At 36.1% G+C, this 18,057-nt stretch overlaps 1 protein-coding gene across 2 annotated transcripts in view; it reads left to right on the top strand.

The window, feature by feature from the left end:
- The window catches only part of TAF2 (TATA-box binding protein associated factor 2), a 62,856-nt gene that overhangs the window by 22,893 nt on the left and 21,906 nt on the right, over positions 1-18,057 (top strand). For both annotated transcript variants that reach the window (XM_086466306.1, XM_086466305.1), the window contains 10 exons: positions 563-698; positions 2,176-2,330; positions 4,524-4,638; positions 4,739-4,848; positions 5,630-5,695; positions 7,672-7,924; positions 11,358-11,498; positions 12,839-12,949; positions 14,529-14,722; positions 15,305-15,444. In XM_086466306.1, the coding sequence (XP_086322432.1) occupies positions 563-698; positions 2,176-2,330; positions 4,524-4,638; positions 4,739-4,848; positions 5,630-5,695; positions 7,672-7,924; positions 11,358-11,498; positions 12,839-12,949; positions 14,529-14,722; positions 15,305-15,444 (1,421 nt within the window). The remainder of the gene's footprint in view (positions 1-562; positions 699-2,175; positions 2,331-4,523; positions 4,639-4,738; positions 4,849-5,629; positions 5,696-7,671; positions 7,925-11,357; positions 11,499-12,838; positions 12,950-14,528; positions 14,723-15,304; positions 15,445-18,057) is intronic.

Here is an 18,057-nt window from a genome sequence, read left to right as displayed (position 1 = left end):
ATGCTCTGCCTAGTCTTCTTTGGCATGTTATCTGGTTTAGAAGATGTCAGTCTGCCAAAGTATTGAAAGCGTAAAGTTGCTAAGTAAAATAAAAAACAAGCTCGTCACATGAAAGTCTGCTGTGAATTTTAAAACTCTTACTTTTCTTTAATTGCAACTATATTAATTGCAACTATATTCTATTATTATTCTAAATAATAGAATATTCAGTATGTACAGTCACTTTTAAAGGGAAGTGAAGCATGGGGAATGTCAATTCGTGAGTAATTTCCAGACTCAAGTCACCGATTCCTTGTTCTGGTTGCTGCTGTTACTGCTGTCTTTACAGTAATACACAGCATGTGTTACCTGTCATTATACAGCACTTGCTGTATGCCAGGTGCATACACCCATGTCACCTTCCTGTACAAGTCATTTTAAACATGTCATAATTTATACATTTAAAGCAGTAGAAGAGATCTTAAATGATGGTTGGTGCAGCTATAATCTTGGTTGCTAGGATATGTTTTAAGTTTTGTTCCATAAAATGCAAAATAGAGACCTGGGTTTTTTTATTTTTCAGCCCTGCATCACATTTACATTTTTCTATCAAACACCCTCATACACTGTCCTGGGAATATTACACTATGTTCCAGTGTAAAGCACATCTTGTTATGAGATTGATTGAGAACAGGATTAGCATGGAGTTCATGTTACAGGTCGGTATTGAAATGATTATGTGGAATACAGACAACTTCTTGTCTTTAGTTGCATTTCTAGTCATTAAATGGAGTTTAAGGAAGAACAAAACAGGTCATCATAGGATTGTGTTTGTATTTTCAGTTTTAGCAGGATAGAACAAACATAAAACGTGGGTTGTTTGTGTCAGGATAAGGTTGGCTATCATTCTTACATGTAACTTGTAGTACTCTATATGTGTTTCATATTCTTTTTAATGTTATTTCAATGGTTTTGGTTATTGTGATTGGTCATTAATACTGAGGACCTACCTGTTTTACTGACCCTAACTGGTGTGGCTGTGAGCTAATCTAACCAAACTATAAATAAAGACAGTAATGAGAATCCAGCTTCTGCTCACTCCATTGTGTAAAATTTTCAGTGCTAGAGGGAGCATAGATCTTTATATTGGAAGAAGCAGTTGAATAGAAGATTGTAATTTCATTCTGAAATGCTAAACTTTCACAGAGTTGTAGCTCTTCTTTACTAAATATGTTTTGTGACATGCCTTAAAAAAGACAGGGTGCTGTAAACAAACACCCAATTAGAAACTGAGTGATACCTCTTCCTAGCAACTTCAGGTTTTGGGTTTTTGTTTGTTTGTTTGGGTTTTTTTTTAAGGAAAACATGTATGTGCTTGTGCTAGGGCTGTTATAAGCGGTTGTCAGATTGAAAGTACGGCAGATGCACCTTTTTTTAAAGCTTTCCTTACATCAATTTTAATCACTGTTTGCAAGTTTTAGAAAGGAATAGCAAAGCAGAGAACCTGATGACCGTTTTATTTCTAAGAAGTAGATACAGTCAGTGATCTGTTTTACTGTAGATAATTTTTGAAAGCTGATGGTATTTTAATGGATTTTGTGTGTGTATATGTGTACATAACTTTGAGGAAGTTGGTTCTTTGAAAAGGCTGAGGAGGAAAGAATTGGTTGAAAATGCACCCCTTACCCTCTGCATTGTAACTTGGTTAATGAAGGCCACACTTGCTTGCAGTGACTAACCTCACAGATTACATGGTTTTGAAGGATATAAGTGCTTACAACTGGAAAATGGATGCCAGAAAGTGTTTCTGTATTCCATGTTGAATTCAGCTCTGTTTGTTAAAAAGCTTCATGGTACGTTGTTCTTGTAGCAGTGATAAGCAAAGACAACATTTTTAATTTAATTCTGTTACCGTTCGGCATTTCTCATGTTAAGGAGCTGGGATTTCAGAGCTTTCTTGGCATTGTGGATGGTTTGCCTTAAGTAGAAATACATTTGTGGCTGCAAAGCACAATTTCTGATACAGACAAGCAAATAATCTTCTGAAATCTCTTCATTTTGAAAGGCATTTTTTGAGGCCAGTTATCAGAGGATGAGTTTATTGGCCTTTAGTTGCAATTCAGCTGCAACTAAACATAAAAGCTTATTTTATATACTGAAGTCTTTAGTGAGAGTAATAACTTTTTATCATTTTAGGTTTTCAACAAGTTGTTGAGTCTGGCCAGCACTGCTTCATCTCAGAAGTTCCAGTCACACATGTGGAGTCAGATGTTGGTTTCCACATCTGGGTTTTTGAAATCTATCTCAAATGTCTCTGGCAAAGACATCCAACCTTTAATAAAGCAGTGGGTGTATCCTTTTTATTCTTGGTCTGGGTTGTTAATATGGAGAATAAATTTGTTTTTTAATTGGCACTATTAAAGGAATGTGAAGAAAGGTATGAAATAGCTTTAAAACAAGTACGTTATTCTTTGAATTGGATATATACGGGAGGGACAGGTTCACACTCCTTTCGTAGTCATTTAAGAGTATGCTGGCTTTTTTGTGTGTTCTTTACTAGAAGGGATTTCGTGATTTCAAGTTTTACTTTGAAAGAAGCACAAGAACTCTGCTGGAATTTAAAGCCAAGTTATACTAAAGAGATTCCAGAGGACACTGCCCATAGAAATATGCTGAAGTCTGACATGGAAAATGCTATAGTCTGGTGCATTTTAAGATGTGATTTCCAGTAAATCACCGTGAAATAAATAACCTAAGCCACACATTGATGGTTTAAAATACCCTGACATTTAATAATAATTTAATAATAGCTGGGTAGCTTGTGTTCATGTTACGATTTCATGTAAAATAAACCTCTCTGTGTTGATTCTTCAAATTTCAGTGATATTAGTGAAGAAAGGGCTTCTTATTTTGGATTGATATGAGGGCAAATTTTAATTTGCTCCATTCAACAGATTTAATTGGTAGTTTTAATTAACATGACTGCAGGCTAGAATCATACGTGACTGCAACAAAACCATACCTTTCTGTTCTAACAGAAAACAAAAGTAGGTATTTATAGTTAGACATTATTTATTTGAGCTGACTTAATAGTGTTCGTGCATCTCAATATCTAACTAAAAACACTGTGTAATTAATATTTATAGAGTAATATGAGAAGTTAGTATTTTATCTGCATCAAAAGTATTCATAAAGTGTAAATACACATTATTCTAATTTCCATGCTTAGCTGTGCCAAGTGCTTGAGGAAGATAGGACTTCTATATGCACATGTGTTATTCACACAGCAGCTATAGCTAAATGTCAGCATTACTGTCTGAGCTGGGTGAATCCTAACGACGTCTGTTCTGTAAGCAAGGAAGAATTGTAACTCTCAGATATGGGGATTTTTCAGCTTCTCTGGACTTTGGTCCCAGAGCTGATCCTGTTAACTGTAAATTGAGGTTAATCCTATGGTTACAACCTCCCTACTATGCTTCAGCCACTGTTGCACCTGTGATAGTAGATTTTTCCACCCTGTAAGACCACAGCAGGTCTTTGTATTGTTTGGGAGGGTATCTTACTACTATTAACTAGCGCTGATTTGTGCTGAAGAAGCCACTAAAAATGCCTTAAGGTGTACGTGATGACAAAGTCACAGACCTTTATGAAGGCAGCCACCGTGAACAAAGCCAGTCTGAGGTATCTAGCCAAATACCGTATTTGGGGAGAAAAGTTGATAATGCATGTATGATAAGAAGCCCCTTTGAATCTGGAGGCTCCTTCCTTGAATGTCAGGACATGAAAGAACAGGTTTTCCTTCCCTGCTTTTGTCTCGTATTGTCAGAGACTTGTTGGGAGCATGCACTGGACTAAAATACTTCATTCCAGTGTTTTGGTTTTACTATAAATAGTGTCACACAAGTAATGAATGGTGGCGTTATTTACAAAAACAGTTGACTTGAAGGAATTGTTGCTGGGATAAAAGTGCAGAGTGAGATCATTACTTTTTGTCAGTCATATCGTATACTGTCATGTATACGTGAACTCACGTATACACACACACACATGAATGCTACAATGACCCAGTTTGAATAACTGCATTAAAATAATTGAGTTAATGTAGTGTGGGTAGAAAACAGAAGCTAATGTCCACGTTTTCCCCGGAGTTTTATTAACTGAAATATATAGTAAAACAAATCATATGGAAATTACTGAAGTCTTACTCAATTACTTTCTCTGAGAGCATGCCAAGGACATTGAATTTGGTGGGGTCCAATATGATTTTTCATAATGACTTTTTTCTTACTAGGTAATTTTTGTTGTGCTTCAGGTTTTTTCCATAAGATATACATGATTGTACATTAAAGAACTGCTTAAAGAAAAAAAAAAAGTCTTTAAAAGTTTATGAATGAACATAAGTGTTTCCATTTCCTGATTTTTCTTGGGTTGGGAAATTCTAGGAATAAAGAAGCATAAAGCAAGTGTAAAGAATGCAAACACTGAGAATTATGTTTGTTTGTAACTACTGCATTGTGCACTGCAATTCCTATACTTCTCATTAGGGATCAGAGTGGAGTGGTAAAATTTTATGGTAGCTTTGCATTTAATAGAAAACGGAATGTATTGGAATTGGAAATAAAACAAGACTACACGTCTCCTGGGACTCAGAAATATGTGGTGAGGTCAATTTTCCATATTTTACCTACATGTGCAAATGTGATGTATACCTTAATAAGCATAATTTTAATGTTATTAACAAAATCTTGTGAACTTGAAGGGTCCTCTTAAAGTGACAGTGCAAGAGCTTGATGGATCATTCAACCATACATTGCAGATTGAAGAAAACAGTCTTAAACATGATATACCTTGCCATTCTAAAAGCAGAAGGTAAGAAATAGATTAGAAACGGGAAGTATTTTTAGTATGGATATATGAAAACATATAGTGCATTTGATGATAAATACATGCTTTTAAAATTTTTTTATTTTCTGTTTTTATATTATCTTAATCTACTGAATAACATTTACGTGTGATGTAAGGGGAGAAAACAGAATTTACTACTGTTTATGGACAGCAAGAACGTGCACATTTTAAATGTAATTCTTAATTATAAGTAAATTTATAAAAGTTTTATAAAGAGATTATTTGTATAGAGCAAGTAGAATGAAGACTCTAATCAATCAATTTATTCAAAATGGCTTTCACTGGGAAAGGCAAATTAGAGGGAAGACAAATGTAGGCCAGAGGAGTGCCTCAAGTGAAAGTATATGAATGAAGCACTTGCATAGTTTTCCTTTTCTGTTAAGAGTGCCAGGGCTGTTCACTAAACCTAACGAGCAAGAAAAGTAACGTACTTCCCAAATAGATTCTCTCGGTTTCCTAATGCATTTTAATAACTACTTTGAACTCTGCTTCTCAAAGCAAAGTATGCTTGTGTGTAATAATCGTAAAAATGATGGGAGTCAAGTTTAAAGTAGTGTAAAGTATTGGTGATTATTATTTGAACACAGCTCAATTTTGTGAATATTTTTTGCTGGAAAGAGCGTTATTTTTCAGTGTGGTGAAATACACAGAGTACTTTTGCAGGCTAAAGCTCCATTTGTAAGCATATCTTTGCTAGTATGGCAATTAATGCCTTTTTTTTCCCTATTTTTGCTTTTTTTAATAGAAATAAGAAGAAAAAGATTCCTCTGATGAATGGAGAAGAGGTGGACATGGACCTTTCTGCTATGGAGTAAGTTAGCTTATTGGAGTTTCTCAGTGTGAGACTGAGCACGTTCCCCTTATCTAAGGCATGCTATTTTGAAGGATTTGGTAGTAATGTTGTACTTCACCATATCACTGGCAAATTTCAAGACTGTACCACATTTCTTTGCCTTCTTTGAGACTTCTTCTGCAGCTGGGAAAATGCTGGTGAAGTGTAAAATGTATGGGTTAACTACTATAACCGGCTTAAAAAAAAAATCTTAGGCATGATAAGGTGATACAATAAATTACTTGATTCTTTCTTCCACATTTCTAATGATAACTTTCAGCTGACTTTGTAGGTAAAATGTAAACAAGAATTCGCTTGAAACAAAGCAAGAGCAATTTTTGTTGGACCTTGATGAAGACCATTTTACTGGCCCTAAGACAGACAAGTTCCTGAAATCTGTGGTTAATTATGAAAGAATCCTTTTAGATTGAAAATAAGTGGTGAAATGCTTTGTACTGAAATTCATACTGGCATTAATTTCAGTTGGAACTCTTTAGCTCTGGAAGCAAATTCTTGCTCAATGTAAATACCTGCTTTACCCTCCTTGAGTTGGAGCCAGGGATGCTCTTGGAAACACTGAAGGTGTTGGTACCTTGCTGGCTGGCTGAGGGAAGTAAATAATCTGCTCTTGAAAATTAGTGGTGTCTCTTTGAAGAAGGATAGCTTGCTTGTCCCCTTAAAGGTGTTGGAGATTCTCGTAAATTTAACCTCATCTAAAATATGATGAGAAATAATTTTATGAGGGAATTTTCATTGAGCGATTTTTGTTATCATTTCTAAGTGATAGTTGACATATGAACAAATAGTCTTTTAATTGTATTTAAGAGCAATGAGGATAAATGTTTGTGAGTAGTTCTGATCAGTTATGTTCAGGTAGCTGTTGCATTACACTGAGCTGAGACTTTAATGATCTTCTAGGAGCTACCTTTGAACTGGTATCTGATGTTACGCAAGTCGTTTATACTCTGTTCGTCTGCTGACCCTCCCATCTGCGATGCTGTTATTCTTTTGTCCAGTTTGGACTCCTCTGCTCCAAGCATATATGATAATGTCTGTTCTTTTCTTTTCTTCTAAATCCCTTGTATGCACTCTTCTTTTTACTATCCTTTCTTCTCTAGCTACTATCTTGACATTAATTTTAGGTATTCTACAAACATACACGGAAATACACATCGTATTTATAATGATGCTCTTTTTGTCATTCCAAACTCCCTCCTAATTCCATGTCTGTATTTTGCTGTTATGAATTTTATGTGGAAAACTGAGTAAAAGACTTTATTATAATAGTTTGTGTTTGTTGCTCCCATAAATCACTTCTGCAGTTATGGTACTGTGTGAATACTGAAGTATAAAATGCTTGTTTGAATGGAATACAACTGAGTAATTTTATCTGTAAGAGTGAAACTTTAACCCTCTCTGATACTTTCACTTTTATCATCATTTGGCTTGGCTCCTCTTGTCAGCTTTCAGCATCATAGCATGTGCATGTATGTAAAGCACTTTCACATCTATTGCTAAAAAATAGTATATAAAAAAATGGGTGTTTACCACCAGATTTTCTTTGTTGGATTTTTTTTGTTTTGATAGTCTTAAACTGTAGAAGTTGATAAAGTGCTCCTCGCTTATGAAAGTTATAGTGTCTGAGGGAATAGAATTAAATATATTGAAATTATACTGTAGTTCACCCAGACCTGTACGTTAAAAATACTAAAACACTGTATTCACTTTGACGTATTAGAAGTTTGGACAGATTGCCCTGGAAGGCTGTAGAATTGCCATCCTAGAAGCAGGAGATTAGACCAGGTGACTTTCAAAAGTCCCCTCTAACACGGATTCTTTAATGGTTCTTTGAGTTTAAAGACTTTAAAAATAACTCATAACAAGTTAGAACATCTTTTGAATTTCTGTAGTCTTGAAATGTTGTAAGCTATTAATGTTTTTCATGTCTGTCTTAGTGCTGATTCCCCTTTGCTCTGGATAAGAATAGACCCTGATATGTCAGTACTGAGGAAGGTAGAATTTGAGCAATCTGATTTCATGTGGCAGTATCAGCTTCGATATGAGAGAGATGTGGTTGCACAAGAAGAAGCCATTCTGGCATTGGAAAAGTTCCCTACTCCGGCATCACGGCTTGCACTGACCGATATACTAGAACAGGAACAGTGTTTCTACCGAGTGAGAATGCTGGCCTGCTTCTGCCTTGCAAAGGTGAGGTTGTGTGGGTGGGAGTAGGGGAAGAAATCCACTAGACATTGAAAATGTTTGAAAATGGGTCAAAACTCGTCACAGTTCTTAAATGGCTTGATATTTAGCCTCTTGAAAATGTTTGCCAACTATTTTTAACATGACTGATTTGAAAGGAAAGCTGTATTATTTTAGTCTGTAAATGGAGACTGCAGAAGGCTTTCATAATTGTTAAAATTGAGATGTCAGACATGAAAACCACAAGGGATTTTTCCAGGTTTCATTAAGTAGCAGAAATAAAAGACTTCTGCTTTATTTTTTTTTTCAGAGCCAAAGTGTATTTTTCTATTTTACTGGGAAGTTCCTTGGCCTGTGTGTTGAGAACTCTGAAGTGCTGAAATTCATCTGTTTGTGAATAGAGATAGGTGCTCTATATTGTTTCAGATTGAATGGGACACAGAATAAACGTCATGTTGGTCTGCAATTAAATATTAAAAAGCCAAATAATTGCCCTGAAAAGTGGAGATCTTTTTCCTTTAGACACAAAATTAGCGTTAAGAATTAAAATTAGAGAATCCTATAAAACAACTGGATGGAAACACATAAGGATAAGAATTTCTGAAAAGGCATGTTGTTGATATACTTTTAGGGACATAAAGGCATACTTACTGACAGTTTGTGGAGTTCATATTATTGGCATATAGCTTGTTTTCTGCTGTGACCCTGTTGAGAATAATTCAGTACCTGTATAGAAATAAATCCTTTGGCCATATTCTGGAAATCGAAGTCCAGTGTTTGTCACAAAGTATTTTAATATTATGAAACACTGATGCAATACTGCCAGTGTATGTGCTAGTATTGGTACTGCCAGTATATGATTTAAAATATGCACATTTCGTAATGAATTAACTTGGAATATTTAAAAGTCTATATTCCACAGGTAAATATTAAAAGAGCAGTTGTTACAATGTTTAAATGCAATAGTTTTTTCTGTCTTTAGTTTGAATTCTCAGGCAGAGAATTCATGAGCAGCAGATGAGCATAATGAGGTTTGCTCAGTTGTACTTGTATGGAAATTCTTGGGTCTACAGATAAGGTTGTTAACAGAAAAAAGTTTACAAAGCTAAGGAGAAAGTATGGCTGTGACATTGAATCAAGGTGAAGGAGCACGGCAGGACAGAGTTGTAGATATGTTTACGTAAGTTACCTAGGAGGAAAGTGTAATATATTCTATTACTGGTTCCAACATCTGGGTATTAGTCAGAATCACTTCCTGTTGTCATTAACTCAGTTTAATTTTCTCAGGATTTGTATTCTTTGTTGGAAAAAAGCCAAGTCCCTCATTTGTTAGAGGGAGGGTTCTTTTTGGTTGATTTGGAACTTCTAGCTGGATTGGCGTTACTATTCTAAACATTCTTGGTGTGCTCATGTTCATACAGAGAAATGATACATGGCAATGCAATTATAAACTGAATTTGCTACGCTTTCTAAAGGTACTGTATAATTCGGTGTAAAACAGCCCTTCAGTCTCTCAGGCATAAAGTATCCAGGTAACATATTAAATCTTCATTGATAAAGAAGTTAATGGGGAAGGTGCGTGCACGCGCACACACTTTGAGTAGTTCATAACAAATAACCATACAGAGAAAGGAGAAAGGAACATCACAATATTAATTCCTGGGAGTATGCAGGCTGATTTTCCCATCAGGTCCATTGCAGTGTTGGTGATGTGCTATAACGTTTAAAGAAGCAAAAACAACACCACAAACTTCCCCCGCCTCAAACACTGAGAAGTTTTTGTAGCTGTGCATGACAGTTACATCTTACGCCAGTTTTTTATGCTATACTGAATTGAAGGGTGCAGAGACAGAGTGTACCTGCTGCCTTTTTAGGTAAAAATAATGCAAGACAGGCTACTTGTGTTATGGTGTGGGGAATGTGCAAATACATTTAATTCAGTGTGTATAGCGTATCAGTAGAGTAAGTAGAAAACTTGGATTCTGTCAGTATTTAAAGAGAAATTCAAATGAGTCAGAACACATTAGAAGACCAGAAAATACTGAAAAGATGTTGATTTAACTACTGTTGATTTTATTTGAAAATACTGTTGTTCATCTATAGATTTTACAAAACAGATGCTTAAAATAAGAAGTTGTTAAAAATATTTTAAAATTTACACCCCAGTTTTAATAGAATAGTTAATATCTTGTGTATATAGTAAACTTTGATGATATTTTGGGAGTGGTGTTTTATTTTATGCTGCTACATATATTTCACATTTGCAGTTTTAAGTTCACCATCATGATTTGTAAGCAGTCTTTGGGATTGAGCTTTCTCTGCAGGAAGAGTTGTTATGTACCTTACAGAAAATTTATACCTGCATCTTCAGTTCAAAGACTTCAGATACTGCAAAGGGAACATCTACTCCGACCACAGTATTTTCACTCTCTGACTTTCCTTTGAAGCCTGACTTATTGGGAAAATGCTTTTCAGTAATAAAGCACCCATCTTTTGTCAGAGCAGTGGTGAAATGGATTGCTACCCATCTTCAGATAGCCTCTTGCTTTTCTTTCTCTTATTGCATACATAATACCCTTTGAAACAAGGTAAATAATTTAGAAGGAAATCATCACATTAATTTTCTTCTGTGCGAGAACAGATTTTTCCTTAGTTTGTGGTGGGTCTGTAACAATGGAAACTCCTGCTGCGTTGTGGGGGGCATTGGCCCCATTTGTTTGTGCGCACGCACGCACACAGAGGCTTCTGCCATCAGGCTCCCTCCGTCGTCAGGCATAGGTGTTCTTGTCTGCAGGCTTGCGCGGCTCCCTACAGCCGGTGTGTGGAACCCCGGGCACTGGGAAGGCACTAAAGCAGTTTTGTCTTTGTGGAACCTTACTGCCTTACATAGAACAGACTGTAGCAATAAATTTGTCTCAGTGCACAGTCTCTTTGTGAATTGTGATTAAAGTTAGAGGTAGCTGCCTTGCCTTTCACTTTAGGGGTGGTCTTTCAGTCTTAGGGTGGCTGAGGCCTGCTTAAAGTCTAGGCTGAGGTTACTGGCAGGGTGAGTTTGGGAAATTGGTGTTGCAGAAGCCTCTTCCATCACTGGCTTCTGTAGTCAGAAAACTTGGCTTAGTAAACACAGAATTTTCATCTAAAATATAAAAGAGAAAATAATTAAGAACAGAAGTTTATCATGGGAGGATAATTAGTTGCAGACATCTTCCAAGTGGAACAATTTTCATAAAATTGACCTTTATTGTAGAGAAGACATATTGGATATAGCAGTGAAAACTTAGCTAATACAAGATAATACCTTGGTGAAGATGTGTATCTATTTGAAGGACAGTATGTTCTTGCAGTTATCCTTTTTGATTATGGGAAAAGTGTCTTTTTCTACAGACAAACTAAACGCAGTGGTGATGTTAATACAATTTCCTTTCTCCCCTAATTACAGATTGCAAATTCCATGGTAAGTACGTGGACAGGACCACCAGCCATGAAGTCACTCTTTACCCGAATGTTTTGTTGTAAGACTTGTCCAAACATTGTGAAGACCAACAACTTCATGAACTTTCAAAGCTACTTTCTGCAAAAGGTAAAATTTATTTTCTTCACTGAACGCTTTAAATGTCAAAATACAAAAACATTCCTACAGTTCGCAACAACAGGAGCATGGATAGCGCAATCCTGCTTTACCCCTTCATAAAAATCCAAAATAATTAGTTCTTATAAGGCATCTGTTTGTTCCATCTGAGTCAAAAACCAGTTAACAACATTTAAACAATGTTTTCTGAGTAGCTGAAGTTAAATTAGCCATTTTTTTCAGAAGAATGGAGTACATATAATAATTATTTGTAAATATTTGTAGGCTCATTCTTAAATAGGATTTATTGCACAGTAACAAAGCTACTCGTTTTATGGTTTAGGTTAATTCAGCAGCTGTCTTTTTCATTAATGGCAATGATAGCATACTGCAAATAAAATCTCAAAAATCTTATCTGAAGTTGGTGGGCTTTTTTAGTTGAAGGCACTGCATAATCCTTCTTGCCCTGTCCTTTCTATTAATTGTTGACCTTGTGCCTTGCAGCAGTTTATTTTGATGTTAATGTTTTTTTTTTTTTACTGGGAGCTATAGCTGTTGGTTGTACAGCGGATAACAAAATGGTTTTCTTTTAGGATTCACTTTATAATTATTGGATGATAGAGTTCTTATTTCACAGATTTCATATTCCTGATTAAGGAGAAAACTCCAATTTTGTTTTCTTGCTCTGTCCAAGACTTTCATCTTTCTCCCAACATCTCTTTCTTGGACCATCTTTTGTATTTTTCTGCTCTTTTTGTCATGGTTCATTCTTTCCCACTAAATCTTACACTTTTCTCCCTTTTAGTCCCATGTCTCAAGTTTATACGTCTACAGTAAGACTCCTAAAACTATGTGAGTGGAGCCTAGAAAGCTATTTAGCTCATTCTAAAATAAATACTAGTCAGGCTAATACCTGTCCGGCTAATAGCTCTTCAGGCTTCCCTGACTGTATTGGATCTGTACCTCTCAATGGTTATGGAAGCTTAGCCATCATGTTCACATGCAAACACCCGAATTCAGTGTCTGTCTCAGAGTGAGTTCCATCATAATTTTCTGTGTTTCATTATTTTTCATTGTTACCTTTTTGATAGTGCCTTGACTTGAGAGTCTTTTCTTGGATATGCAGTTTTTTCAAATGTCTGCACTATGGCTAGTTACTGAGCAATGATTACATCGTTTATTTGGTCTGAAAAGCCTATGGTATCACTTTCAAAATGCATTTAAATACAATGTTTCAGAGATTTGCTATTGTACAATTGTTACTTGCTCATTTTCAGGATGTAGCTCTTTTCAGGGTGTAACTATCATTTCACTAATGTAAGAATTACGTTAATATTACTTTTATTACACAGACTATGCCTGTTGCCATGGCCCTTCTGAGAGATGTTCACAACCTCTGTCCTAAGGAGGTTTTAATGTTTATTTTGGATTTGATCAAGTATAATGATAACAGGAAGAATAAGGTAAACAACGTGTTTATTCGAATCTCCCACTTTTTTGTTAAAAAAAGTGTTAGTAAATACACTGCATGTTTTGTGCCACTAGTGCAAGTACTGGCTAGGAGACTTGATGAAAAGGTGATATGCTAAACTAAACAGTAGATGTTACAGAATGTTCTGTAGCTGGCATTTCTATGGCAACATTTCTTGGATGTTTCAAAGCTCTTTGAGCTTGTTGACTTACTAAGGACCTGTCTGTCTTCATTTGCGCACATAATTTTCTTGATTTACTCTTTTTCATTCAAAAGACCCATGTGTTTTGAGAAAATGTGCATGAAGCTAACATCTAGCATGCAAAGCACTAGTTTGTTGGGGGTTTTTCACTTTGAGAAGAGTATTTGAAAGAGCAGGGAAAGGAAATAATCTTTTTCTAATGATATGCAAGGCTCTGGGGTTCTGGGTTCTGAATGTCAGCTCTAGTTCACAGAACTGGATTGTCTTCATCTAGTTAAATAACAGCTGAAACCCAGGTTAATATTGTTCCATCACTAAATTGAAACATCCGAGTTGGAAGTGTTGTCATCTAAAGTTCCTGCCCAGAAAGATGACCCCTGAAGGATGATTAGATGACCTTTAAGATCCTGAGATGGTACAAAATTCCATCTCCCTAGCTACAGAGGAAATCTACAACTGCTAGGAGCCTAGCATAATTTTTCCAGTTAAGTAGTCGAAGTGAAGTCGAACAAATGTGAAGCATCTTAAGCCTCACTTTGTTGTGTGTAGAACCACATGCTGTAACAAGACACTTGTTGCAGGATGACTGAAACAAGAGGATGATAGAGGGTGGAGAGGTAGGGAGTCAGACACGTGAATGCAAGCACCACTAGTCACAGAATGTGGTGAGCTGTGCTAGCATCTCCCCACCACCAAAGGAGAGATCCCGCCTCACTTTTCCACGTGTCCCTTCCACACATGTATTTGACATCTTCTACAGGATCTGACAGATAGTGGGTTTGTTTAGATTAAATTAACGAATGTTTTTTAAATTTTGTTTTTATACTTTTTGCTCCTTACTAACATGACCCACAGATGCAACAGCCAGCATAATAGAAGGGGTGACACTGTGACCCCAGATAACAGGAGCGAATAAAGAAGCAAGATTTTCCTCACTAAGCAGCAGTGAGCCTGTTAGTTCACCTCAGAAGCTTGTGAAGTTGCTGTTTAGATAAACTGTTTTTCTGAGGTGCTAAGCACCCATTAACCTTGGTAGCCTTGGTGCTGAATATAGGAACAGACAGGTAGTTTTAGATGCTCACATTTAGAAAAAATGGCTTTTATTTTCCATGTCAGGAGAATTTTCAATACTTGATTTTTTCATTTGTATAAAACAATGTACTGCTATTAATATGCTCTTATTACAGACTGAATATTAATGATTGATAGTATGTCTGCTTGCTCAGTCACTCAAATCCATTTTCAGAACAAATTTATTCCTGTTGTGCTTTCTCATGCAGTTTCTCATGTGGTTTTTGTTCTAAGATCCTATTTTTTAAAGAATATGTATTGTTGTATTCACTTGTGTTTAAATGCTGTTTTTATCTAGTTTTCAGACAACTACTACCGTGCTGAGCTGATTGATGCCCTAGCCAACTCTGTAACTCCTGCAGTCAGTGTGAACAATGAAGTTCGAACACTAGATAACTTAAATCCTGATGTTCGACTTATTCTTGAGGAAATTACCCGTTTCCTAAATATGGAGAAGCTTCTTCCCAGTTACAGGCATACCATTACAGTCAGGTGTGGTTTAATAATTGTTGTACACATGAAGAGAGCAGACAAGGCTACTTTTTGGACTTTGTGTACCTTTTTGTAGTTGATATTTGAGACTTTAGCTTGTGTGTCTTAATCTTAAATATCAAATTCCTTCCAATTTCCAAAAGCTGATAGTGCAAGTTTGTCTTGATTGCTTTATTTTTCAACATTAATTTTTATCAATGTAGACTTTTAATAGCAGGCATAAGTTGATAGTGCTTGTACCTCTTTAAGAAGAGCATCTGTGAAAGTTTTGCAAAAGGTGTTGTAACAGTATGTGTAGAGTACACAGCATAATCTGAGCTGTGTTTTCTCTGTGAGTTAGTACAGTTCTACTGAAACCAAACAACGGATTTGACATGGTGGGGAATTTTGTTGTGTTTCTGCCTAATACAGACTTAATGAGAGCTATGTGTTAATGCTGTGAAAATAATTGTAGCGTGTTACTTTGGATAATATAATTCTAGAAAAATTGCAGTAATGATTTTGAAGAAAGTAATTTTATTCTTCTTGGCTGGCAATCCATAAACCTTGAGTAAATTTCCTCTTTCTACCATATCTATCTAGCTGTTTAAAAGCTATTCGAGTGCTTCAGAAGAATGGTCATGTCCCAAGTGATCCTGCTCTCTTCAAGTCGTATGCAGAATATGGGCACTTCGTAGATGTCCGAATAGCAGCATTGGAGGCTGTCGTTGATTACACAAAAGGTACTTTTTTCAAATATTTTGACACTTCGTAACACTTGTGATATAGTAGAAAAATGTAATACCTCATTACTATTAGGTTAAAATAGTGTCCACCGGAAGAGTCTGCGTGATGACAGATGTATTGATAAGAAGCTGAGATTTCTATTATTGCTTTGTCCTAGAGAATGCAAGTTTTATGAAGATGTGGTGAGCATTGTTTATCAGTGTCTTGCAAATTGAATCAGATACCTAAGTTTTGAAATAATTAATAGACAGTACAATGAGTAGTGTAAGGGGTTTTGACAATTTCTTTTTAACACTTCATTTTCAGTGATTTTGATTCAGTTGAGTTCAGCCATAACTGCTAGTCAAGGTTCTTGGTTTTGCTTTATCTTCTTGCTTATCTTTTTGTTTTGCTTTTTGCATATATCTTATGGTTATAAATTTTGGAAACTTAAATTATGTTAATGATTATTGATTGATTCTGCTTTGCCATTCCTTATACGTAGCTTATGTTTGTCAGATGTTTCCGTTCTTTTAATATTAACTGTTGCAGGTCCTTGAAAAAAATTCTGGGTAACTTTCTTGAATGCCATTTGAAGTTGAAATTCAATCCTGATGGATTTTCTAGAGGCAGTTAGAAACCGTAGCTTTAATGATTTGCATTTTATAAAATGAATTTAGCACTACGTTAACCTGTTCGTTTATTTGGATTAGTCTTTCTCTCATCTGTTCAGCAGATTCGTGGCAGTTCTATGTTTGAAGGGTTATCCCTGTCAAAGTGGCCACATCCTTCAGTTCTTCCTCTGTGAGCAGACTGGTGATTCTAGACTTCTAATTATTCTTCCTCAAATTTCATGTTTTCATTTTCAGGGAAATGGAGAGTTTCCTTTGCTTTTTGCATGAATAATTGTTTTCTCTTCTTTATAAGGGCTTTATTACTTTGATCTTACTGCTGTCATTCCATCCAAAGACTTCTCAAACTAGATAGGCAATGGGAGGTTTTAAGGCAATTGGAGTCTTTGAGTGAACGCCTCTGGTGGAATTCAGATGTATGCTTACAGACTGAAACCGGGCTGTCATACAGAAAAATTAATAACTTCAAGGGAGCTGCGCGCTGAGCGTACCTCTCAGGCTCAGTCCTCATCAGTCTTGTAATTCGCCAAGCATTTTGGATCCATAACCCACTGCTCAAGTACCAATTGGTGACCTTGTGAGTGATACTCAGCTAGAATTCTGAACTCCACTGGTGCAGGGTGTCTCTCTCTCTGTTAGGCTACTTGCTTTGTTCCTCCTTTCATAGAGAGTTAGTGGAAAGATTTGGCAGGGAATGGGAAGCTTTCTCATCAGCCTGCTTCCTTTAGAATAATCTCCTCACTAATTTATCCCACCCTTTGGAAAGACAAGCTGATAAAAGTAAAGTTTTCTCCTTAAATTCTTGACCTTTTATAGATGGTGTTTATAATTAATAAATTATTATTTTATATGCATAAGAAAGTGTTTGTACTGCAAATATAGTACATCTTTGAAACAGCTGATCAAGTGGGTTGCTCTATAAGCAAGTTGCTTGAAATACTGTCCAGGAAGGTAAAACTTGAATGATAAAAAGTGCTAGAAAGATTACTTGAGGAAATCAGTGATTGAGCTGAGTGTAATTTTTAACTGAGCTCACTGTGACGTCTGGAAATGATGGATTAGAGTATTGCTGTACCTAACTGCCTGGCCCCTTGCCAACAGCTTTTTCTCTGATGCAGAGGTAGCAGATTCAAATATCTGTCTGCTATAAAGTCGCTACAATTCACAACACAGCCTACTATCAAACTAGTCACCAGTATCACTTCTTAAATACAACCTTCCAGCACTGAACGCATTAGCTTCTACTGTAAGACTGATAAGTTTTTGGTGGAGGGGTAAATCTGGAAGCTCAGTGTGCTAACTGACTTCTTCAGCTACCCATATAGAAGTTAGCAGTGCTTGTCTCAGAGCCCTAAACCTGGCATTGGAAGGAGAAATGATAGGTCACCTCTTGCCAAGAGGTCTGATTCTTGTTGTTCCTGGTTACCTGGTTTCCAGTTCATACTGTATGTAAATCAGCAGCTATCAAATGCCTGTTGCTTGTGCCAAAGCTGGCTTTTTAACAGTTCTTATAAAGGAAGCTGACAGATTTTGTAATTTCCATAAAAAGGAAAGTCTGTATTTTCTGGGGCAGTGTGGAACTCCTATGTTTTTCTGTCAACTCTCAGGGTGGGAATAGCACTGCCTTTTTTTAAGTTACTTTAAAAGAAATCGTTTCTCCATGGAACTGAACAAGTTGTTTTCTTTGCTGTTAATAGTAAGTCTTTTTTTGAGACATGGTAACTCTGTAAAATGCTTGAGGCAGCATATAAGGACTTGGACAGTTGATCTAAACTGGCTTGAAGTGAACGGGGTTTATTAACTTCTTTAAGTTAGCCTCTGATAGTTATGTGACTATGACTAGTTATAGGTATACAACAAAGCAGTTGCATATTTAAGAGAGGTAACAACAAACTGTTCTGAATAAATATCCATGATTATCTAATCTCATGATGCTGAAGTTTAGGGTCTCAGAGATGCTCTGCTGTAACTGAAATCTGATACACCATCTCTCATGAT

The sequence above is a fragment of the Leptosomus discolor genome, chromosome 5, assembly GCF_034619465.1.
Source record: "Leptosomus discolor isolate bLepDis1 chromosome 5, bLepDis1.hap2, whole genome shotgun sequence".
Classification (NCBI taxonomy): domain Eukaryota; kingdom Metazoa; phylum Chordata; class Aves; order Leptosomiformes; family Leptosomidae; genus Leptosomus; species Leptosomus discolor.
The sequence above is the reverse complement of the archived record's forward strand: the minus strand, read 5'-3'. Positions and strand labels throughout refer to the sequence as shown.